General features: G+C 43.1%; 1 protein-coding gene across 8 annotated transcripts in view; it reads left to right on the top strand.

Annotated features, from left to right (window-relative positions):
* The window catches only part of LOC122556191 (mediator of RNA polymerase II transcription subunit 12-like protein), a 609,874-nt gene that overhangs the window by 468,737 nt on the left and 118,405 nt on the right, over window positions 1-22,732 (top strand). For 6 of the 8 annotated variants that reach the window (XM_043702729.1, XM_043702731.1, XM_043702726.1 and 3 more), the window contains 6 exons: window positions 8,223-8,450; window positions 9,722-9,863; window positions 11,653-11,773; window positions 17,242-17,343; window positions 21,114-21,227; window positions 21,955-22,169. In XM_043702729.1, the coding sequence (XP_043558664.1) occupies window positions 8,223-8,450; window positions 9,722-9,863; window positions 11,653-11,773; window positions 17,242-17,343; window positions 21,114-21,227; window positions 21,955-22,169 (922 nt within the window). The remainder of the gene's footprint in view (window positions 1-8,222; window positions 8,451-9,721; window positions 9,864-11,652; window positions 11,774-17,241; window positions 17,344-21,113; window positions 21,228-21,954; window positions 22,170-22,732) is intronic. The other 2 variants (XM_043702730.1, XM_043702725.1) reach the window with 1 other exon arrangement.

Raw genomic sequence — 22,732 nt, 5'->3', positions numbered from 1 at the left:
ATTTAAGAGGCATTTGGATGGGTATATGAATAGGAAGGGTTTGGAGGGATATGGGCTGGGTGCTGGCAGGTGGGACTAGATTGGGTTGGGATAACTGGTCGGCATGGACGGGTTGGACCAAAGGGTCTGTTTCCATCCAGTACATCTCTGACTCTATGAGGTAATTGGCAAGTAGAAACCAAAAGAACTGTGGATGCTGGAAATCAAAAACAAAGCTGGAAATTGCTGCAAAATCTGTGCAGGCCTGGCAGCATTTGTGGAGTGAAATCAGAGTCAATTCTTCAGCTCCAGTAACCCTTCCTCAGAACGCTCATTCTGAAGAAGGGTGACTATACCTTAACCATTAACTCCCATTTCTCCCAACAGATGCTACCAGACCTACTGAGCTTTTATACCAGTTTCTGTTTTTGAACATGAAACATAGAAAAGTACAGCACAGAAAAGGCCCTTTGGCCCACGATGTTGTGTCGAGGTTTAATCCTAATGTAAAATATAGTAACTTAACCTCCGCACCCCTCAACTCGCTGCTATCCATGTGCATGTCCAGCAATCACTTATATGTCCCTAATGACTCTGCTTCCACCATCACTGCTGGCAACGCATTCCATGCATTCACAACTCTCTGTGTAAAGAACCTACCTCTGAAGTCTCCTTTATACTTTCCTCCTAATATCTTTAAACTATGACCCCTTGTACCTGTCAATCCTGCCCTGGGGAAAAGTCTCTGGCTATTGACTCTGTCTATTCCTCTCATTACCTTGTATACCTCGATCAGGTCTCCTCTCTTCCTCCTTCTCTTCAAAGAGAAATGTTCGAGCTTATTCAACCTCTCTTCATAAGATAAGCCCTCCAGTCCGGGCAGCATGCTGGTAAACCTTCTTTGCACCCTTTCCAAAGCCTCCACATCTTTCCTATAGTAGGGCGACCAAAACTGGACACACTATTCCAAGTGTGGTCTCACCTGGGACCTGTAGAGCTGCAGCAAAACCTCAAAGCTCTTAAACTCAATCCCCCTGTTAATGAAAGCCAAAACACCATATGCTTTCTTAACAACCCTATCAACTTGGGTGGCAACTTTGAGGGATATATGTATTTGCACACCCTCTGAATCCCGATAGCCAATCTCCATGTATCCCATACTTCCTGACTTTATGAATGAGCCTACCATGGGGAACCTTATCAAGTGCCTTGCTGAAGTCCACATACACCACATCCACTGTTTGACCTTCATTGACCTGTCTTGTTCACCTCCTCAAAGAACTCAATAAGATTTGTGAGGCAAGACCTGCCCTCTCAAAGCCAAGCTGACTGCCTTTAATCACACTATGCTTTTCCAAATTGTCATAAATGCTATCCCTCAGAATTCTTTCCAAATCTTTTCTGACCACAGACGTAAGACTGACTGGTCTGTAATTGCCAGGGATCTCCCTATTACCCTTCTTGAAAAGAGGAACAACATTCGCCCCCTTCCAGTCCTCCGGTATGACTCCTGTGGGGAGTGAGGAGGCAAAGATCCTCGCCAGTGGCTTAGAAACCTCCTTTCTCGCTTCCTGGAGCAGCCAAGGGTAAATCTGGTCTGGCCCTGGGGACTTATCAATCTTAATGTTTTTCAAAATTTCCAGCACATCAACTTCACCAATCTTGATCTGTTCAAGCCTGTATCCCAGCTCCTCAAATTTCTCATTCACAACAAAATCTCTTTCCTTCGTGAAAACTGAACCAAAAAACTCATTTAGGCCTTCCTCTATCTGCTCACACTCCACGTACAAGTTCCCTCCGCTATCCCTGACTGGCCCTACCTTCTCCCTGATCATTCTCTTATTCCTCACGTATGAGTAAAATGTCTTTTGTTCTCTCTAATCCTTCCTGTCAAGCCTTTCTCGTGCTCCCTCCTGGCTCTCCTCTGACCATTTCTGAGCTCCTTTCTAGCAAGCCTGTAATCCTCTGAAGCTGTGCTAGATCGTTGCTTCTTCCACCTTACGTAAGCTGCCTTCTTCCTATTGATGAGAAGCTCCTCTATTCTTGTCATCCAAGGTTCCTTAATCTTACCCCTTCTTACCTGTCTCAGAGGAACAAATTTGTGCATCACTCACAACAACTGCTCCTTAAACAGTCTCCACATGTCTGCTGTGCCCTTTCTGTAGAACAATTTCTCCCAGTCTGTACTTCCCAACTCCTGTCTGATAGCGTCATAACTTCCTTTTCCCCAATTAAATATCTTCCCTTGGTAACTGCTCCTTTCCCCTCTCCAAGGCTATGGTAAATGTGAGGCAGTTGTGGTCACAGTCACCAAAGTGTTCTCCCACCGCGAGATCTGACCCCTGTCCTGGTTCATTGCCGAGCACCAAATCCAAAATGGCCTCTCTCCTTGTCGGCCTGTCTACTGACTGAATAAGGAACCCCTCCTGAACACACCTGACAAAAACGGCTCCATCCAAACCATCTGCACTTAGGAGGTTCCAGTCAATATTGGGAAAGTTGAAATCACCCATAACAGCAACCATGCTACTTCTGCATTTTCCCAGAATCTGCTCGCCTATGAGATCTTCAATCTCTCTACTGCACTACTACCCCAATGCGATGGCTGTTCCCTTGCTGTTCCTAACTTCCACCCATACTGACTCAGTAGATAAACCTTCCTCAACAACTGACATTTCTGTAGCTGTGAGGCATTGTCTGATTAGCAATGCTACACCCCCTCCTCTTTTTCCACCCTTCCTGTTCTTTTCAAACGTTCTAAACCCTGGAACATCTAGCAACCCATTTCTGCCCCTGTGAAGCCCACATGTCTGTTATGGCATTATGAATTGGCAAGTAAATTTCAACGAAAATAAACAGCAGCAGAAGGGTTAGTCTGATGAAGCTCTTGTATGGTTATTGAGGGAGCAATTGGCTGAAAAGGCAAGCAGGCCAGCTGATACCTAACACCCATTGCTAATATACCAAAGTGATAGGTCGGCAAAGGGAATGTGCCTCTGCCTGACTTACTGTCAGCTTAAAACATCAATCGAGAGAAATATCACATCATTGTAGGAACTCAATCAGCTTTAGCCACTGTGTCCAGTAGTGAAATGTCCTTCGTCCTTGGATTTTTACACTCCTATCTGTCTCTGAATTCATTTCCAAAAGATGAATAAAATTCTGGCCTTAGTGTAACCCATCATTGTGTCCAATTCTAGAGGTTAGAATCCAGAGAGAGTCTAAATTAGCTGGCAAGACATGGTGTGACTTAATATATTTAAGTGATTCATGGAAATACAGATTAATGGTCAAGATAAGAAGAAATGACAGAAAGTACATGTTCCTGCTCATTGAGGAATATAATTTGATATTGACTGAAGAATTTTCTATTATTATTAAGTCATGTTATTCCCAATAATGTTGCTATAACATAACCAGGAAAGATGAGCATATCGTAAGAATGCCATAACATATCTGTATCACAGATTGAGAGATTTCCTCTGTTAATTATTACTGATGTAATAGCAATAGAAGGGTTATTTTTGCTGATTGCTGTTTCTGTTTGGAATCAAAAACATTGTTTGTAAATTTGTGGACGCTCTAGCATTGAGGTGGATAGTCAATACTGAAGAGATGTGTGTAAAGACCACATCTTTTTATTTTTCCTCACTTTTGTGGACTGAATTGAATAAACGATGATTTTACAACAAAGGATTTTTTGCAGGAAACAAAATCTCATTGTAGGTCACGTTGCTTTGCAAATGGTGGAGGAGAGTATAAATATGGATACAGGAAAAAAGTTGTGGCGATAAGAGCTGCTCCTTTTTTTTGAGGTAGTTTCAGTGTTGGAGCTGATTTCCTCGAATTCTTGCACAGTAATTATAAGCTGTTGCATTGTTTTGGAATTTTGGGGTAAAAAGGTCAAAGTAACAGCACTTTGAAAAAGGAAGAAGGGAACGAGCAGAAACCATATGGGAGGTGAAAAAAAGGATCAGTAAACTCGATATGAATAGGAAGGGTTTAGAGGGATATGGACCAAATGCTGGCAAATGGGACTGGATTAACTTTGGATATCTGGTTGGACAAGTTGGACTGAAGAGTTTGTTTCTGTGGTGTACATCTCCATATGGCATACCAATGGAGCGAGAGTACAAAGTGAGATTTGGCTGGCAGTCAGTAACTGGCTTAGGTATTTATGACCAGTTGTAGATTTCAAAGGTCATTGGGCTGATGACCACTCTCTGATTGGTTCCTGGGTATATCGACAGTTTTGAGGTGTGAGAGATACTGTGGGAGGTCTTCAGACCTCTGAAATGGGAAGTGATGGGTGTATGTCTATCTACCTCTCTCTCTTTTTCTTTCTCTCTCTCTCTCTCTCTCTCTCTCTCTCTCTCTCTTTTTCTCTCCCCTCCTGTTGGACTCTCACCTGGTGTGAAGGGACTTCTGACTCTGTTTTCACAGCTTTAGGCACCTCTTTCTTCATACCTTTGTAATTGCTGTTATTTACGTTGAGGGCACTCACTGGAGAGCTGTGGTGCTCTATGTCAATCCGAACATGAAATTCTACCATGTTGTGATCTCTTATCCCTAGAGGATTCTTAATTACAAGATCTACTATTAATCCTAACTCATTACTGATTATTGGATCTAAAATAGCCTATTGTGCAACATACTGATCTCAGAACCAATCACTAATGCATTCTACAAATCTTCTTCCATGTTACCCTCCCCCATTTGACTTGTCCAGTCAGTATGAAGATTAGATCCCTCACGGCTACTGCATTGCCCTTCCCGTACACCTCCATTATTTCCCAATTTAGACTTTGTCCTGCAATGAAGCAACTCTTTGAGGGTCTATAGACGACTACCACCCCTATCTTGTTTCCCTTGCTTTACCCTATTTCCATCCAGACTGATTCCACATGTTGATTTATTGCACCTATGTCACTACTAATTACCATGTTGCTAAAATCCTTTGTCAACAAAGTTGCCCCTACCTCCTTTCATTGGCGCGTATTTTTCCGGAAGGTCTAATACCCTTGAATACTGAGTTCTCAGTCCTGATTACTGGCAGCTATGCCCTTATAATAACCGTCAACTCATGATCATGTATTTCTAGTCTATGCTGTGAACTCCCATGTTTAACTACTGTGTACAGTTAAAATAAAGAGCCTTAAGCTGGACTTTTCAAAATCATTAATGCTTGTTATAATTTCTACTGCCCTCCCATGCTTATAATTTCTGCTCTTTCCTGTAACACTTCAATTGTTCTTCTCCTTTTCACTACCCTGCACCTCTGTTCTCTCATTTCTTTTTGATTGTTAAAAAGATTTCCCTTCAATTGAGCCCTTTCCACAGCCCAATCATGAGGGTATTTGGAGACTTACCTACACTCCTCATTGTACAATCTGCCAGGACACTGGTGCCAGCCTGATTGAAATGAAGTACATCCCAACAGAATATTGTTTCCTTTTCCCAGTGTAATGGCCAGTACTCCATGAATTAGAACTGATTTCTCGCACACCAATCTTTGAACCTCTCGAATTGCATTTACTCTATGCCAATTTGCACGTGGCTCAGGTAGTAATCCTGAAATTAATTGTCATTCTGCTGTTACTTTTAGTCCCAGGATGCTTGTGATCCCTCAGCAGAATCTCTTTCCTGGTCTTATTTATTGTCCTTCATACCTCTACTGATCTACACGGATGCTTCCTCTCCTGTCCAAACCCCTCTCCAACACACAATAGAAGACCTGAACCTTTGGTACCAGGAAGACAACACAACCTTTGAGACTGTCTAGCTTTACTGCGGAGAGCAGTATCTATTTGCCCAACTATGCTATCTCCTATTACTACACCATATCACATTTCTCCCCCAACTCTGTAACACTGTTTTGGTCAACTTATTCATCTTCCCAGCAACACGTACTTTCATCCACGCGTGGAATGAGAACCATTTAATGTGCTCGATAAGGACATTAGTTGAGACTTCTCCAAAGCTGAAGTTTGGAATCTAATACCTGTCTCACTCGCAGACGCACCATCCTGTCCCATACCACTGTGCCAACTCAACGTAATTAATCGAAGGTGGAGTGACTGCCTCCTTAAAAACAGTGGCCAGGTGCCTCTTCCTCTTCCTGGTGTGTAGCAGTGTCCAGAGCCCAGACTCCAGCTCATCAACTCTGAGCTGAAGTTCCTTTAATAGCCAGCACTTGCTGCAGATGTGACCCCTTTGTTCTAGATTCCACTGGCTCCCACATACTGCAGTTACAAGGCATCGCCTGCCCAGCCATCACTATTCTAATTAATTTTATTACTTTGGATGTTAAATATATCAAAAGTAAGTTTCCTAACTACTTTTCAACTGTAATATCGTCTTTTGCTTCAAGTCACTTGGCCAAAGAGACAGTGTAGAAATACCCACTGATCACCTGCCTGTTTTGCCTTAATATCACACGCTGACTCTGACAGGTAGAAACAAGCTGAAGAGACTCTTTGCCACCAGTTGTTATCAAGTACCACCGCTGACCTTCTCTCTCAGCTTTGCTCTCCCAGTCCACTTGCCAGTGTTGCTAACTCGCTGCACAGTCCTCCCTGCCACTCTTCCAGTCCCTCATGTGGGAAGGGTTGACCGTGAGGAGGCCAGTGTCTGCAGGAAGGATTGTGGTGTGTCAGAGAACAGCAGAAAGCGACATGCTTGACTACCTACACTACAACTTGTGTTGCTTCGAGTCTGTCTTGCAAATCGAGCAGTGCCTCGAATGTCGAAAACATTAGATCTCATTTCAATGAAACTCTAATACAGTGAATTAAGCACTACTTTAAGTGGAAGGGAAATGCACGCATTTTGTACAGTTTGACCTCTAATTTCTGAAGAAATCCAGGACTATATAACTTCAACAAATGCTTAATATATAGCTACTCCAGAAATTTGAAATCAAGTGCAATGAGTCTGTGCCAAACCTGGGAATTGTTAATCCTGTAGACAAAAAGAGAATTGGTCTAGTTCTGAAATAAGCTGACTCAGAAACAAATTCAAATCCAACATGGAAATAACATGAAAGGTCTGGGCCACGCTTTGTAAATATGGATAAGCACAGAGATTAACTTCCAGTGACTGAAGGTGAACCGGAAATACAGAAAAAATAACAATGTTGGCTTCCAATATGTTTGGGAGAAAATGTTTACTTGAATGAGCGGGTTAAAATGGATTATATTTTATGTGCCTGATAAAAACTAGATCCAAATTTGTTTCCATTGAAGTGAGTGAAGGGACAAGCTACACTGTCACAGAATCAATACTTCACACAATCACAGAACTTTTTAAAGTAAGCAAGTTTCTCTGCAACACAGAAGTAGACATCCTGAACTTAGGAGTTTTAACTAAATTTCGAAAGTGTTTGGATTGTCCTCACGCCACATCTCAGTCAACCACCAGCACTGTTCACAGGCTTCTGTTTTGTGCAGCATGGTTTGAAACCAGGGGCTTTTCCAAGCATCCTGTGGTTAAATGTGCAACCTTATTTCTTAAAACCAACAATCACAACCATCAAGCCAGCAGCTGAAATCTTGATGTACTGTGTGTCAGCTCTGGCCAGTCACAAGAACCGGAAAATGTACTTTGTACTGACCCTGGTTTACAATTTCACAGCAGCTCGAGATCCCCAGAAAGCAACCACATTAGAGTTTTCTATTTATTCTGTTCATCCAAACCTATGTACCATTTTGAGATCTCACACATGTCCTGTGGTACAGGTCGTTCTGCTATAATGCACGTTTCGTTAGTATGAATTTGCTATAATGCAATCGATGAATTGGGGACAGTTTCTAAAGCGCAAACTTTTAAAACGTGTGTTAGCTGGAACGCGATTACATCGCCAACTCGTTAAGCACTGTTTCTAAAGTGTGATTATAGAAGACCATCGCGTAATAGAAGAACTACCTGTAGGAGAGTTAATTAATCATTTTTTACTTGCACTGCAAAATAAATTTCTTCTACACTTCCTTTCCCCTCTTTGCTCCATGATATCCTATCCCTGTCTGGAATCCCAAGTTTCTCCAAAGAACTTAGTTGACCATAAGACAGTATAAAATCTCCTTAAGTCATTCTTTTTCTTCCATCTTCTACTGCGTGATTGAAAAGTCAAAGAGATTGATGATTTTCAGGTAGTGGGACAGTCTATGTGTATCAGTACAAAATGTAGTGTTGGACTAACCTTACATGGTGCATTAATATAATGAGATGTGTTTTCTTATCCTCAGTAGCGCCTGTTCAAAGGTTAAGCAGACCATTTACAGCAACGTACAACCCTCCAACTCTAATTTGCTGTGGGATCCAGACTTCATGTTGGATTTCATCGAGAACCCATCGGCTCATAATGTCAACTATTCCATGCTGGGGAAGATTCTTAGCGACAATGCAGCTAACCGCTACAGCTTTGTGTGCAATGCACTGATGAATGTATGCATGGGACATCAGGACACTGACAGGTAGAGGCCATCAAGTTGACTTGAGAACCTAATGAAAGGGGAGCTGAATGGTGTAGTCATCCTTTCTTCTCTCTGGCACCTTGCATTTGATGGAATGTAAAAGCCCTTTCAGCGTTAACTGTAAGGATCATGCAGGCTTTGTTACAGTGTTGACAGCATTTTAAGGCCTTTGGACCATTCACAGGAGACATTGGGTTTGCATTTGGCTTGTGGTACCAAAGGTCAAGATACTGTAGGTCAATCTGTCACTGCTTTCTGAAGCCTATGAGATTGCTTGGTTCTTTTAGGTGTAAGTTTCATAAAAGAACTTTTTTTTTCTTATTTCATGGAGATCATTTAATGTTCCAATTGTTTATCCATCAAAAATAACTTTCATGCGTAAACATTACAAAACACCAAAGCAGTTGACTTAGGGCCAGAAAAAAGAATTTGGAGCAGGAGGTTCTGCTGGAAAGTTTCTCTCTTCTCACTAATTCTTTAGATTGAATTAGCAGTATGTTTACTGGTGCTGGTGTTCCAACTCAATCTAATAATCATCAAATCACAGGGCAGAAGATGGCCATTTAGTCCATTATATCAGTGCAAGTACTTTGAAAGGCCCATTCAGTTAGTCGTCTTCTGCTGCTTTTTCTCTGTAACCCTATGTTAATTTTCCATTCAAATGCAATGCTAATTTTCTTTGTAAAGCTATTTTTTAAACCTGCTGCCACCGTCCTTTCAGTCAATGCTTTCCAGATCCCAATTTGGAGGACTGTTTCCTCTTATCTAGTCTTGTCAGCTCCCCTAGTCCGTGATCCCTTTGCAAGTAGAGACAGTTCCTTCCAATTCTGCTGATGCAAACCTTTGGTGACCATTAACATTGCCATCAAATTTGCCATAAGCTGCTTCACTCTGAGAAGAGCGATCATGGCTTTCTCAGTTTCTGCAAGTAACTGAAGTTCTTCTGTGCTGATACACGTACGAACAATATGGCAGAATATGTATACCCTCACAGCCTAAAATTTTTTTTAAAAAGTATGATGAAATTTGAGAATGAGACAATCCGTACATGAACTCGTCATGCTCATTGCAATCAGTAATCAGCTCTATAGCAGTAATTATCCTAACACCCATGAATTATCCCATGGTCACGATATTGATAATTTCTGTAATACTTATTAGGAAAACAGAGTTACTTGAATATTTTAAAGGATAAGTTATTTCCTGTCTCAATCAAAATATCTCCGTTTCTAATATATTTTTTCTGGGTCTTTGCAACTTCCTTTTTACAGAATCAACGACATAGCCAACCTCTGTGCTGAGCTGACCGCCTGCTGCACTGTGTTAAGTTCTGAATGGCTTGGTGTTCTTAAAGCTCTTTGCTGCTCCTCAAACCATGTCTGGGGATTCAATGATCTGCTCTGCAGTGTGGATGTAAGTTCACACCTGTTTTCCCATTACACCCTTACTGCACAGCCTAATAGTCCAGTCGCCTAAGGCAGCTGAATTAGCACACAATATATAAAAGAGTTAAACCTGGAGCTGCATAATCTCCTCCACAAGTAATTTGACCATTCACTTCAGTGATTCCTTCAAAAACATTATTCACATTTGATACAATGGAATTAATTTTAGTATCAGCAGGAATACTGATCTTTTTATAAACTCAACAATTCATAAAGACTACATTTTCTTCACAGGTGAGGTTGAAGAAAAGGCAACACAGTTTACACTCTCTGGTTTTATTTTCACTCGACATTAGTCAGCGGTAGGAAATTATCCTGAGACACTGGAACCTACCTTTTTAAGCAAGCATCATGAAATTAGTCTCAGTTGGGGGAGGCAGTGGCCTAGTGTGTTATCGCTGGACTGTTAATCCAGAGACCCAGATAATGTTCTGGTAACCTGGGTTCGAATCCTGCCTTGGCTGATGGTAGAATTTGAATTCAGTTTAAAAAAAACTCTGGAATCAAGAGTCTAATGATGACCGTGAATCGATTGTTGGGAAAACCCATCTAGTTCATTAAGACCTTCAGGGAAGGAATTTGCCATCTTTACCTGGCCTGGTCTACATGTGTCTCCACACCTACAGCAATGTGCTTGACTCTTAATTGCCCTCTGGGTAGTTAGGGATGGACAATAAATGCTGCCTAGCCAGTGATGCCCACATCCCATGAATGAATAGAAAAATCTATTGTTCATTTCTACTTATTTCAGTTCTAGTATGGAACACGATCCCACCAGCAATTGGATTAAAAATAATCCTAATTTCTTTTTAAAACCAAACTCACTCGCAAGATTTTTTCATGAAATGTCAAAGTGGGCATTTGTTATTTCAAACACTTTACTAAGGTTCTGAAATAGATGTTGCATGAAGAAATGAACAAAGTTCGATGGCTCTTGCTGCTCAGGCACTGAGTTGAAGTTGTGCTGTCAGTAAGTTTTTCTCTATTCATTCACGGGCATCACAGGCCAGGCCAGTATTTATTGCCCATCCCTAACTGCCCACAGGGGAGTTAAGAGTCAACCACATTGCTGTGGGTCTGGAGTCACGTATAGGTCAGACCAGGTAAGGATGACAGTTTCCTTCACGTTAGTAAACGAGATGTGTGTTTTCTGGCAATCAGCATTGAATTTATTATCAATGACATCATCAGTAGACTCCTAATTCCAAATTATTTTTAATCTGACGTGGTGGGATTCGAACCCATGTCCCCAGGACATTATCTGTGTCTCTGGATTAACAGTCCAGCAATAACACCACTCACTAGGCCATCACCCCAAATTGAGAAGTCAGGAAAGGGAGGAAAGTCTGGAGAGAGGTTTATAGCCTGTGCTGGCCTCACATCTGGTGGTTGACATCAGTGAGGTGTGGGTTGAGGACTCAGTAGATTGTGAGCACTGCTAGCTTAGTATAAATGAGATATTAGACATGACCTATTGAGGTAAATGATAATAAATAGTCTTAGCGAGTTTGAGAAGATTTGTAGCTCAGGTTGAGGTTCTTGAGTTAGGTTTGCTCGCTGAGCTGGAAGGTTTGTTTCAGCTTCCAGCTTAGTGAGCAAGCCTACATCCAGAATAAATAGTCTTCCAATTTCTCTCTCTGTCTTTTCCTGCTTCCTGCTGTAGATAAATGTGATGGAAACCTTTACCTAATTTTCACCTATCATTTACAGAGTCTTTTCTTTCCCCCAAGTCACTATTCACTTTGATTTATCTGTAGGTGAGCGACCTTTCATTCCACGACTCTTTGGCTACGTTTATTGCCATTCTAATTGCACGGCAGTGTTTCTCACTGGAGGATGTGGTTCAGCATGTGGCACTTCCCTCACTCCTGGCTGCAGGTGAGTGAGTGGATTATAGTTTCATGATTTTTTTTCAGTCAGCAAATTGGGAAACTCAACAAATAAAACGAAACTGGATGGGACACCTGGCATTGACCTCAGGCACCAGAAATGAAAATTGCAAACTCAGCCCTGTCCAGCCTGCAAAGTCTTCCTGACTAGTGCCAAATTCAGGAGAGCTGTCTCACAAACTAGTCAAGCAACAGCCTGACGCAGTCACACTCTCCGAATCATACCTTACAGACAATGTAGGTTACCTCAGATTACAACAAGATCTTGATCAGATAGGCCAATGGGCTGAGAAGTGGCAGATGGAGTTTAATTCAGATAAATGCGAGGTGCTGCATTTTGGGAAAGCAAATCTTACCAAGACTTATACACTTAATGATAAGGTCCTGGGGACTGTTGCTGAACAAAGGGACCTTGGAGTGCAGGTTCATAGCTCCTTGAAAGTGGAGACGCAGGTAGATCAGATAGTGAAAAAGGCGTTTGGTATGGTTTCCTTTATTGGTCAGAGTATCGAGTATCGGAGTTGGGAGGTCATTTTGCGGCTGTGCAGGACATTGGTTAGGCCACTGTTGGAATATTGCATGCAATTGTGGTCTCCTACCTATTGGAAAGATGTTGTGAAACTTGAAAGAGTTCAGAAAAGATTTACAAAGGTGTTGCCAGGGTTGGAGACTTTGAGCTAAAGGGAGAGGTGTAAAAGCTGGGGCAGTTTTCCCTGGAACTCACAGGCTGAGGGATGACCTTATAGAGGTTCATAAAATCATGAGGGTCATTGTTACAGTAAATAGATGAGGTATTTTCCCTGGAGTGGGGGAGTCCAGAACTGGAGGGCATAGGTTTAGGGTGAGAACAGATAGTTACGAAAGAGACCTAAGGGACAACTTTTTCATGCAGAGGGTGGTGCATCTGTGGAATGGGTTGCCAGAGGAAGTGGTGGAGGCTAGTACAAGTGCAACATTTAAAAGGCGTCTGGATGGATATATGAATAAGAAGGGTTTGGAGGGATATGGACCGGGTGCTGGCAGGTGGGACTAGACTGGGTTGGGATATCTGGTGGCATGGACAACTTGGACCGAAGGGTCTATTTCCATGCTGTACATCTCTATGACTATGACTATGTCCCAGACACCACCATCGCTGGATATGTCCTGTCCCAGTGACAAGACAGACCCAGCAGAGGCAGCAGCACAGTGGTATACAGCCAGGAGGGAGTTGTCCTGGGAGTCCTCATCATTGACCCCAGGCCCCGTGAAGTCTCATGGCTTCAATTTAAACGTGGTCACGGAAACCCCTGCTGATTTGCATGTTGGTTAGGCCACTGTTGCAATATTGCGTGCAGTTCTGGTCTCCTTCCTATCAGAAAGATGTTGTGAAACTTGAAAGGGTTCAGAAAAGATTCACAAGGATGTTGCCAGGGTTGGAGGATCTGAGCTACAGGGAGAGGCTGAACAGGCTGGGGCTGTTTTCCCTCGAGGGTTGGAGGCTGAGGGGTGACCTTATAGAGGTTTACAAAATTACGAGGGGCATGGATAGGGTAAATAGACAAAGTCTTTTCCCTGGGGTCGGGAAATCCAGAACTAGAGGGCATAGGTTTAGTGTGAGAGGGGAAAGATATAAAAGAGACTTACGGGGCAACCTTTTCACACAGAGGGTGGTACATGTATGGAATGAGCTTCCAGAGGAAGTAGTGGAGGCTGGTATATTAGCAACATTTAAAAGGCATTTGGATGGGTATATGAATAGGAAGGGTTTGGAGGGATATGGGCCAGGTGCTGGCAGGTGGGACTAGATTGGGTTGAGATATCTGGCTGGCATGGATGGGTTGGACTGAAGTGTCTGTTTCTGTGCTGTGCATCTCTATGACTGTATGACTCTATGTTCCGTTGTCCCTTGGCTGATGAATCAGTACTCCTCCATGTTGAACTACACTGAGGGGAAGCACTGAGGAGGGCAAGGGCACAAAATGTACTCTGGCTGGGTGATTTCAATTTTCAAGAGTGGTCAGCAGCAATATTACTGATCGAGCTGGTTAGGCCCTGAAGGATGACACTACGAGACCGGGTACACAGCAGGTGGAACCAGCAAGAGGGAGAAACATACTTGACCTCATCCTTACCAACCTGCCAGCTGCAGAACCATCTGTCTGTGACAGTGTTGGTAAGAACAATCACTGCACAGTTCTTGTGGAGACAAAGTCCCACCTTAACACTGAGAATACTCGCTATCGTGTTGTGTGGGACTATCACTGTACTAAATGGGACAGACTTCAAACAAATTGAGCAACTCAAGACTGGGCATCCATGAGGTGCTGTGGGCCGTCAACAGCAGCAGAACTGTACCCCAGCACAATCTGAAACCTCATAGCACAGCATATCCCCCACTCAACCATTATCATCAAGCCAGGGGATCAATCCTGGTTTAATCGAGAGTGCAGGAGGGCATGCCAGGAGTAGCATCGGAATACCCAAAAATGAGCTGTCAACCTGGTGAAGCCACCAAACAGGACTACTTGCGTGCCAAACAGTATAAGTTGCAAGTGCTAGACAGCTAAGAGATCCAACAACCAACAGATCAGATCTAAGCTTTGCCACATCCAATTGTGAATGGTGGAGGACAATTAAATAACTTGCTGAAGGACAAGGCTCCACAAATATCTCCATCCTCAGTGATCGATCAGCCCCACAGGTCAGTGCAGAAGATGAGGCTGAAGCATTCACAACAATCTTCAGCCAGAAGTGCTGAGTGCATGATCCATCTCGGCATCACATATACCAGCCTTCAGCCAATTCAATCCACACCACGTGTTAGCAGGAAACCGTTTGATGCAAAGACCTGACAACCTTCTAGCAGTACAACAAAGTACTAGTGTTCCGAGCCAAGCTCTCCCAGTAAAGTTACAACATTGGCATCTTTCTGACCATGTGGAAAGTTACCCTGGTATGTCCTGTACTTAGAAAGCAGGACAGATCCAACCTGACTAATTACCGTCCCACCAGTCTACTTTTGATCATCAGTAAAGTGATGGAAGGTGCCATCAAAAGTGCTCTCAAGCTGTACCTGCTCAGCAATAACCTACTCAGTGACACCCAGTTTGGATCCTGCAAGGGCTGTTCAACTCCTGACCTTATTACAGCCTTGGTTCAAACATGGACAAAAGAGCTGAATTCCAGAGGTGAGGTATGAGTTATAGTTCGACTGGGTTTGGCATTCTGGAACCCTAGCACAACTGGAATCAAAGGGACTCAGGCCAAACTCTTGAGTGTTTGGAGTCATACCTGGCACAAATGAAGATGGTTGTGATTGTTGGAGGTCAGTCATCTTAGTTCTAGAGCATTTCTGCAGGAGTTCCTCAGAGTAGTGTCATAGGCCAAACCATCTTTTGCTGCTTCATCAATGACCTTCCCTCCATTACAAGGTCAGAAGTGGGGATGTTTGCTGTTGACTGTACAAATGTTCAGTACCATTCACGATTCCATCAGATACTGAAGCTGACCATGTTCAGATGCATTAAGATATCCAGGATTGGGATGATATGCGGCAAGTAATATTTGCAACACACAGATGCCAGGCAATGCCCATCGGCAATAAGAGAGAATCTCATCAATTGCCCTTGACATTCAGTGATGCTGCCCCCTCTCTTCAACCCAACATATCTGAAGGCCAACATGAGTGAAGGTCCCCGAAGACCACTGTCTTCAGTGCCTCCTCCTCCCGTTCTTGCTCCTCTGGGTAAGGTGTTGGAGATTAAACTTCCTGGAATGATTGCAAAGAGCCCTGAAGAAGGGTTACATCCGAAACATCAACTTCTTCACCTCCTGATGTTGCCTGGCTTGCTGTGCTCTTCCAGCCTCCTGCCGGTCTATTTTGAATTCCAGCATTTGCAGTTTTTTTGTCTCTAACCTGGAATGATTGCAAAGTCATTTTAATGCTGCAACTGCAGAGCTATTTGTGTCTGCATGTGAACGCTGCCAAATGAAGGTCTCCCCAGGAATCTGCCACAGGGAATCTGTAGATTCTACGCGGGGGTTCATGGCTTGATGGTGAGACTGAATGTGAGGAAATCTTTTCGAAAGTTTGCAGGTGGAGGTAGTTTTGACCAACAACTTAACTCGGGTCATTGCTTTATCCCAGTTTTTCCCTTGGCGCCTGTTTAAGATTGGAGAAAAACTGATTTGGGTTCACCCTTCATGTTTCTGCTAAACACCTTCACATCCAAGAAATTGCTCTGAAAGGTGTTGTTATATTAGTAAAAATCATGTTCGTGCATAGGAAGATCCCTTGGAGAGCAGTGAAGCGACTGAAGGATAATTTTAATGTTTGGGAGAATTCCATATTGTTCTGTGGGATTATTGAAACAGCCTCTCCATCTTGTCTTGTTCAAAGGATACCATCTCTGACTAAGCAGTGTTGTCTCATTACTAGTCTGCAGTGACAATTGTGCAATCGATAATCATAGAATAGAATCTCTACAGTGTGGAAACAGGCCCTTCAGCCCAACAAGTCCACACCCATCCTCTGAAGAGCAACCAACTCAGACCCATTCCCCTATCCTATTACTTTACATTTACTCTGACTAATGCACCTAACCCACAGATCCCTGAACACTACGGGCAATTTAGTATGGCCAATTCACCTAACCTGCACATCCTTGGACTGTGGGAGGAAACCGGAGCACCTGGAGGAAACCCACGCAGACACGGAGAGAATGTGCAAACTCCACGCAGACAGTTACCCGAGGCTAGAATTGAACCCGGATCCCTGGGGCTGTGAGGCAGCAGTGCTAGCCACTGAGCCAATAATTGCTGCCAATAATTGTTTGAATCAACTGAGCCAAGCTGTCACCGTCACCTCATTAACTGAATTAAAAGAGCAGTAAAGTCACTTTTGTGAGTTTTATTCTGTTTAAACTGTTAACAGATAGCAATGTTGATTATTGACAACATTTCATGTAGTGTCACCACAAGCTACATTGGCCAGAGGGCATTTTGAAGTCCCTTTAGTTTTGTTCGTGGAATTCAAAGAATCGCAGAATTGCCACGGTGCAGAAGGAGGCCATTTGGCCCATTACACCTGCACTGGCTTGTCAAACAAGCTTCATTACCCGGCACCGGTGTCTAGCCTTTTCCCTGTATCGTTGCACACCAAATAATCATCCAATGCTGCAATTGAACCTGCCTCTGCCATATTTCCAGGCAGTGCGTTCCACACTCTTAACTACTCATTAAGAGTTTTTCTTTACTCTCATCACCCTTGCTTCATCTGCACATCACTTTTAATCTATGCCCTCTCATTCTTTTTATCCTTTGTGAGCGGGAACAGCTTCTCCCTGTTGAACGCAAAGAAATATTTTCCAACTCTGTCGGTTTATGGAAGAGAAGTAGAGGGAAAACTGCTGCCTTTAGCTGATTATTTTTTCTGTGGGATATTTATAACCTGTTTGAGTCTGTTGTTTCCTGCAGCATGTGGTGATCCAGATGCAGAGCCAGGGGCAAGGATGACATGCAGACTTTTGCTGCATTTGTTCAGGACACCACAAGTCAGCCCCTTCCCGCAGACGAATGGTAAGTTTCCACTGACTGCCCAATTCTGCTTTTTAAGTTTCGTTATGAGGAAAAAGCTGTCTTCATCTGAATTACTAAGAGGGTTTGCCCATTGACCAACTTCACGGTTGGATAGTCTACCTCAGCAAAGCCTGTCTACATGAATGAACACTTCAGAGTGGTCCTTGTGCACAACGTTTTCTTTTAAATTCAATATTACCTACCGATCCTAGACATGAAAAAAAATGCCACAGAATTAAACTTCAGCGGAAAGTACGTTCATATTTTCGATCTTTGGAAAAGTGAAAAATTGGGGAGGAGATGGAGTGGAGAGAGATTAATGCAATTTCCTTAATGATAAAGTTACTAATACACTGTAAGCTAATTTTGTAGTCGCAGCATGAGAACAGGAAATCTTGGTTCTTGGTTCTGCTGACACCATTGTTGTGTGCCCGCCGTGGATATACTCCCTCAGTCACTATCCTGTGACAAGTAGGCTAATGAGGACCTGGGGTGAGGAGTCCGATCACAGATGGGAGCTGAGCTGAGCCGAGCAGCAAGGAAGGTAGTAATGGGGGGTTCTGAGGGAAGCTGGGATTGGGGGGCCTGTAACGTTGCACTTTGATGCAGGGCAGAAGTCACACGACACCAGGTTACAGGCCAACAGATTTATTTGAAATCACAAGCTTTTGGAGCACTGCCCCAGGTGAAGTCACGCAGACATTACTGCCCCAGGTGAAGTCACGCAGACATTACTGCGTGACTTCACAGCAAATGCAGACAGTCTGTTCTATCCACACCCTTCACAATATCTTAAGAGAAAACATCAATTATTCCACTACCTCTATCAACATGTCTCCACTAAAAGACATTCCCGAATACCTCATGGTGATTAAATCTCTCTCCCTTCTTTTCTTCCTCTGCTACAGGAAGAATTTGGTTAAGTTTGAGAGGGTGCAGAAAAGATTTACAAGGATGTTGCCAGGGTTGGAGGGTTTGAGGTATAGTGAGATGTTGAACAGGCTGGGGCTGTTTTCCCTGGAGTGTCAGAGGCTGAGGGGTGACCTTATAGAGGTTTATAATGAAGGGCACAACATAGGGTGAATAGAGAAGGTATTTTTTCCCCAGGGTAGAGGACTCTAAAAGTAGAGGGCATAGGTTTAAAATGAGAGGGGAAAGATTTAAAAGGGTAACTTTTTCATGTAGAAAAGGTGTTGCGTGTGTGGAATGAGCTGCCCGAGGAAATGGCAGAGGCTGGAACAATTGCAACATTTAAAAAGCATCTGGATGGGTATATGAATAGGAAGGGTTTGGAGGGATATGGGCCCAATGTTGGCAAATGGGACTGGATTAATTTTGGATATCTGGTCGGCATGGACGAGTTGGACTGAAGGGTTTGTTTCTGTGCTATACAGCTCTTTTTTAAAAAAAAAGTTATGGTCTTAAGGTCAGCAACTCATGTCCTGGGTACTGTCTCTTTCAAAGTATTAACCCATCTGTCCCCCAGCCCTGCAAACATCCCCATCAAACATTTATCCAGTTTCCGTTCACTAGCCTTTCATGCAGTACAGAATGAGGTGGCATCGTGGTAATGTCACTAGACTAGCCACCCAGAACCTCAGGTTAATGTTGTAGGGACATGGGTTCAAATCCCAGCACTGCAAATGGTAAAATCTGAGCCCAATAAAACACTTAGGAAATCAAAGGCAGGTTCACTGGTGACTATGCAACTGCTGTCGATTGTCAACTAAAGTTTGTTTCCCTAATGTCCTTTAGGAAAGGAGATCTGCTGTTCTTCCTGCTTATCACTCCAGATGGACAGTTTAGCCAGTGTAGATATAGAAAGGTTGTTTCCCTTTGTGGGAGAGTCGAGGACCAGAGGCCTTAATCTCAGAATAAGGGGTTTCATATTGTTATGAAGATGTAGGTGAACCATACCTTTGAAAAACTAGCAGTGACAGCACCAAGTGTTCTCAATAAGAACACAATATAACATGTGCTCCAGCTACTGGAGTAGCTGATTGCCTGGAAACAATAAAAAACAGATTTGAATTAGGCCAATCAGGTTAAATTATTCCCCGAAAAATACCAATTTCCAATCAAGTTTCAATTGGGTATATTGACAATCTTAAATGCAATGACACAATCTGATGCTCGGGGGTATAAGACTGGGTAAAAGTTGAACAGTTGGGAGGAGACCTGCCAAGCCCCAGCAGGTAAAAGGTGCCTGAAAAATAGCTCTCTTAAAAGGTACCTTTTTCGATCAGTAACCTGTGAAGCAGAATCCCTAAGAAGAGAAGACACAGGAAGATCCAAATAGCAGAACTGGTTTTGAGATGAGCAGTGTTGGTTTGTAAATCTTAATTGGGACTTTTATCAGATTATTATAGAAGGGAAGGTAAAAGATAGGTTAGAGTAAGTTAATTATTCTCTGTTATGCTTTCAGAAATAAAGTTGTTAATTTTTACTTTAAATAGTTCTTGGCCACTTGAATTTTTGCAGATTACAACACTGGATAAATCTTTTCTGTGTTGCTGGTTTTAAATTAAGCAGGAAAGTTTACCCCGTGTCATAATAATATTTAAGACAGAGGTGGGGAGGAATGTCTTCTCTCAGAGAGTAGTGAATTTGTGGAATTCTTTATAGCAAAAAGCTGTTGAGGCTGGGTGGGTAGGTATATTCTGTACTGAGATAGACAGACTTCTAATCATTAAGAGAATCAAGGGTTATGGGGAAAGGGCCAAGAAGTGGAATTGAGGATCAGCCATGATTTCATTGACTGGTGAAGGAGAATCGAGGGTAGAATGGCCTTTGTCTTATGACCACATGGTCAATATGGTTTACTCTTAGCTCCCTTCTGGGTGATTAAGGAATGACAACAAGTGCTGGCCTGGTTAACGATACTTACAGTCCAAATTAGAGTAGGGCTGGAAAAGCACAGCAGGTCAGGTAGCATCCGAGGAGCAAGAAAGTCGACGTTTTGGGCAAAAGCCTTCATCAAGAATGAGGCTGGGAGCCTCAGGTGGAGAGATAAATGGGAGGGGGCTGGGGAGAAGGTAGCTGAGCTACCTTCAGGTCATGACCTGCCCCACCTGTCAATCTTCATTCCCACTCCGCTCCACCCTCCTCTCTGACCTATCACTTTTACCCCCCACCTCCATCCACCTGCTGCACTCTCAGCTACCTTCTCCCCAGCCCTACCTCCCATTTATCTCTCCGTTCCCCCCCGCCCCCAACGCTCCCAGCTTCATTCCTGATGAAGGACTTTTGCCCGAAACATCGATTTTCCTGCTCCTCAGATGCTGCCTGACGTGCCGTGCTTTTCCAGCACTACTCTAATCTCCAGCATCTGCAGTACTCACTTTCCCCAAACGATAATTATACTCCATTGAATAAATGAAATCATAGCCCTGAACTTCCTCAAGAAAGTCAGGTGAATATAGGATCAGTGGGCTTAATACTCCTAGACTTGAGAATTTTGCTTGGTGAAAGTGAGGACTACAGATGCTGGAGATTAGAGTCGTTGATTTTCCTGCTCCTCGGATGCTGCCTGACCTGTTTAGAATTTTTCTATTTACCCCAATATAGATTTTCTAACCAACTTATTCAGAAATGTTATTACATCTCTGGGTTCAAGTCCCACCTGCTCTAGATATAGGGACACTGCCACATCCCCTCCATCTAAGTTTTTCAATGATATGTTCACCTGTCTCTGTACTGTCAGAGAACCATTTTAATATTACTTCAATGTAACTGGAATTGTGTGATTAAAACTCTTTTTGGGTTTACAGGTAAATCTGCTCCTGGAATCCGCTCATCCTGTGACCGCCATCTTTTGGCTGCAGCACACAATAGTATAGAAGTGGGGGCTGTGTTTGCAGTTCTGAAAGCAATCCTGATGCTAGGTGAGCTATCTGAAATGGGAAGCACTGTTAGCTGCTCAGGAGATTTCAAAGGTAAAGATTGCAACAAGCTCATGCCAAATTGGCTAAGATAGTGCCTTTGCCTTGCTGGCTTAGTTAGTGAACTTGACTTAGAAAAAACTAGCAGCAGTAGGCCATTGGGCCCTTTGAACCTGGTCTGTCATTCAAGGTTATATTGGCCGATCATCAACCCACTTTTCTTTCATATCCTTTTAACTTGACTTGAGCCCAGGCCTCCTGGTTCAGGTTAAGGGACACTACCACAACAAAGATGTTGGCCTTTTACACCAATTTATTGTATGCATGCGTGCACAAACTCACATAGATACATACACACACAGACATACACAGAGACAGACACACAAACAATCTCTCTCTCACTACACTCACTTTCTCTCTCTCTCTCATGCGCACGTGCGTACATACACACACACACACACACACCCTTGTCTGATGCACAATAGTTCAATACCCTTGCCTTGAAGGAGTTTTTGCTGTAAATCATGGTACCATGGTTTAATCTTCTGCCAGCGCACCCTGTGTGAAGAGTGCGTGTTGGAGTGAGATATCAGAGTTTGATGGACCTGCAGCTCAGCCACAGTTATTCTCACCTTTAATAAGAGACTAAGACAGACAGGGTTCTCACTCTGTCTGAAGGTTGTAGAGAATCCTGTTGAGCACAAGTTGACTGTGTTGTGTTCATGTCTAGGTGATGCTGAATTAGGCAGCAATAATGTTAATTCTTCCAACACTGATGACTTCACTGTGACCAGTCTGTTGGCTCCCATCAGCATCCTCGATGACATCACTGATGATGATCTGAGTTCCACCAAAAACCCCAAGTCAATCCGACGAGCTGTTTCCATTGAAACAGCCAACCTGAGTGAATATGCCAGGTTTGTGCTCCGCACCATTTGCCAACAGGTAAGAATTGGTATTGAGAAAAGACTGTATTGTACAAGTGATGAAACCTTATTTAAATAAGTAGTAAGATTCTATGATAATAAAGAAGAATTTTTGTGGTAAGAAATATAAAATTGCGCTTAAGGAGTCAATGTTGGTTTCAAGATTAACAATTGTAAAACCATGAGGTTTACCTGCTATAAAAATTACATTTCAGTGTATACACTGTACATCATGAGTGAGGGATTCCTCTGAAATGAAGCAAGGCAAAGTTCCCTTCCACTGCCATAAAAAAAATAACCCAAAGTTTTATTTTTTGTTAACTTTGCTCACGAGATGTGGGCTTGACTGGTTGGGCTGGCATTTATTGACCATCCCTAATTGCCCAGAGGGCAGGTAAAAGTCAGCCATATTGCTGTGGGTCTGGAGTTTCATGTAGGCCAAACTCAGGTAAGGATGGCAGTTTCCTCCCTAAAGGACAGTAGCGAACCAGGTGAGTTTTGCCTGACAATTGACAATGGCCATCATTGGTTTCTTAATTTCAGATTATTTGCTGAGTTCATATTCCACCATTTGCTATGGTG

The sequence above is a fragment of the Chiloscyllium plagiosum genome, chromosome 13 (genome assembly GCF_004010195.1).
Source record: "Chiloscyllium plagiosum isolate BGI_BamShark_2017 chromosome 13, ASM401019v2, whole genome shotgun sequence".
Classification (NCBI taxonomy): domain Eukaryota; kingdom Metazoa; phylum Chordata; class Chondrichthyes; order Orectolobiformes; family Hemiscylliidae; genus Chiloscyllium; species Chiloscyllium plagiosum.
Note: the sequence above shows the minus strand (reverse complement) of the source record. Positions and strands in the feature narration are given on the sequence as shown.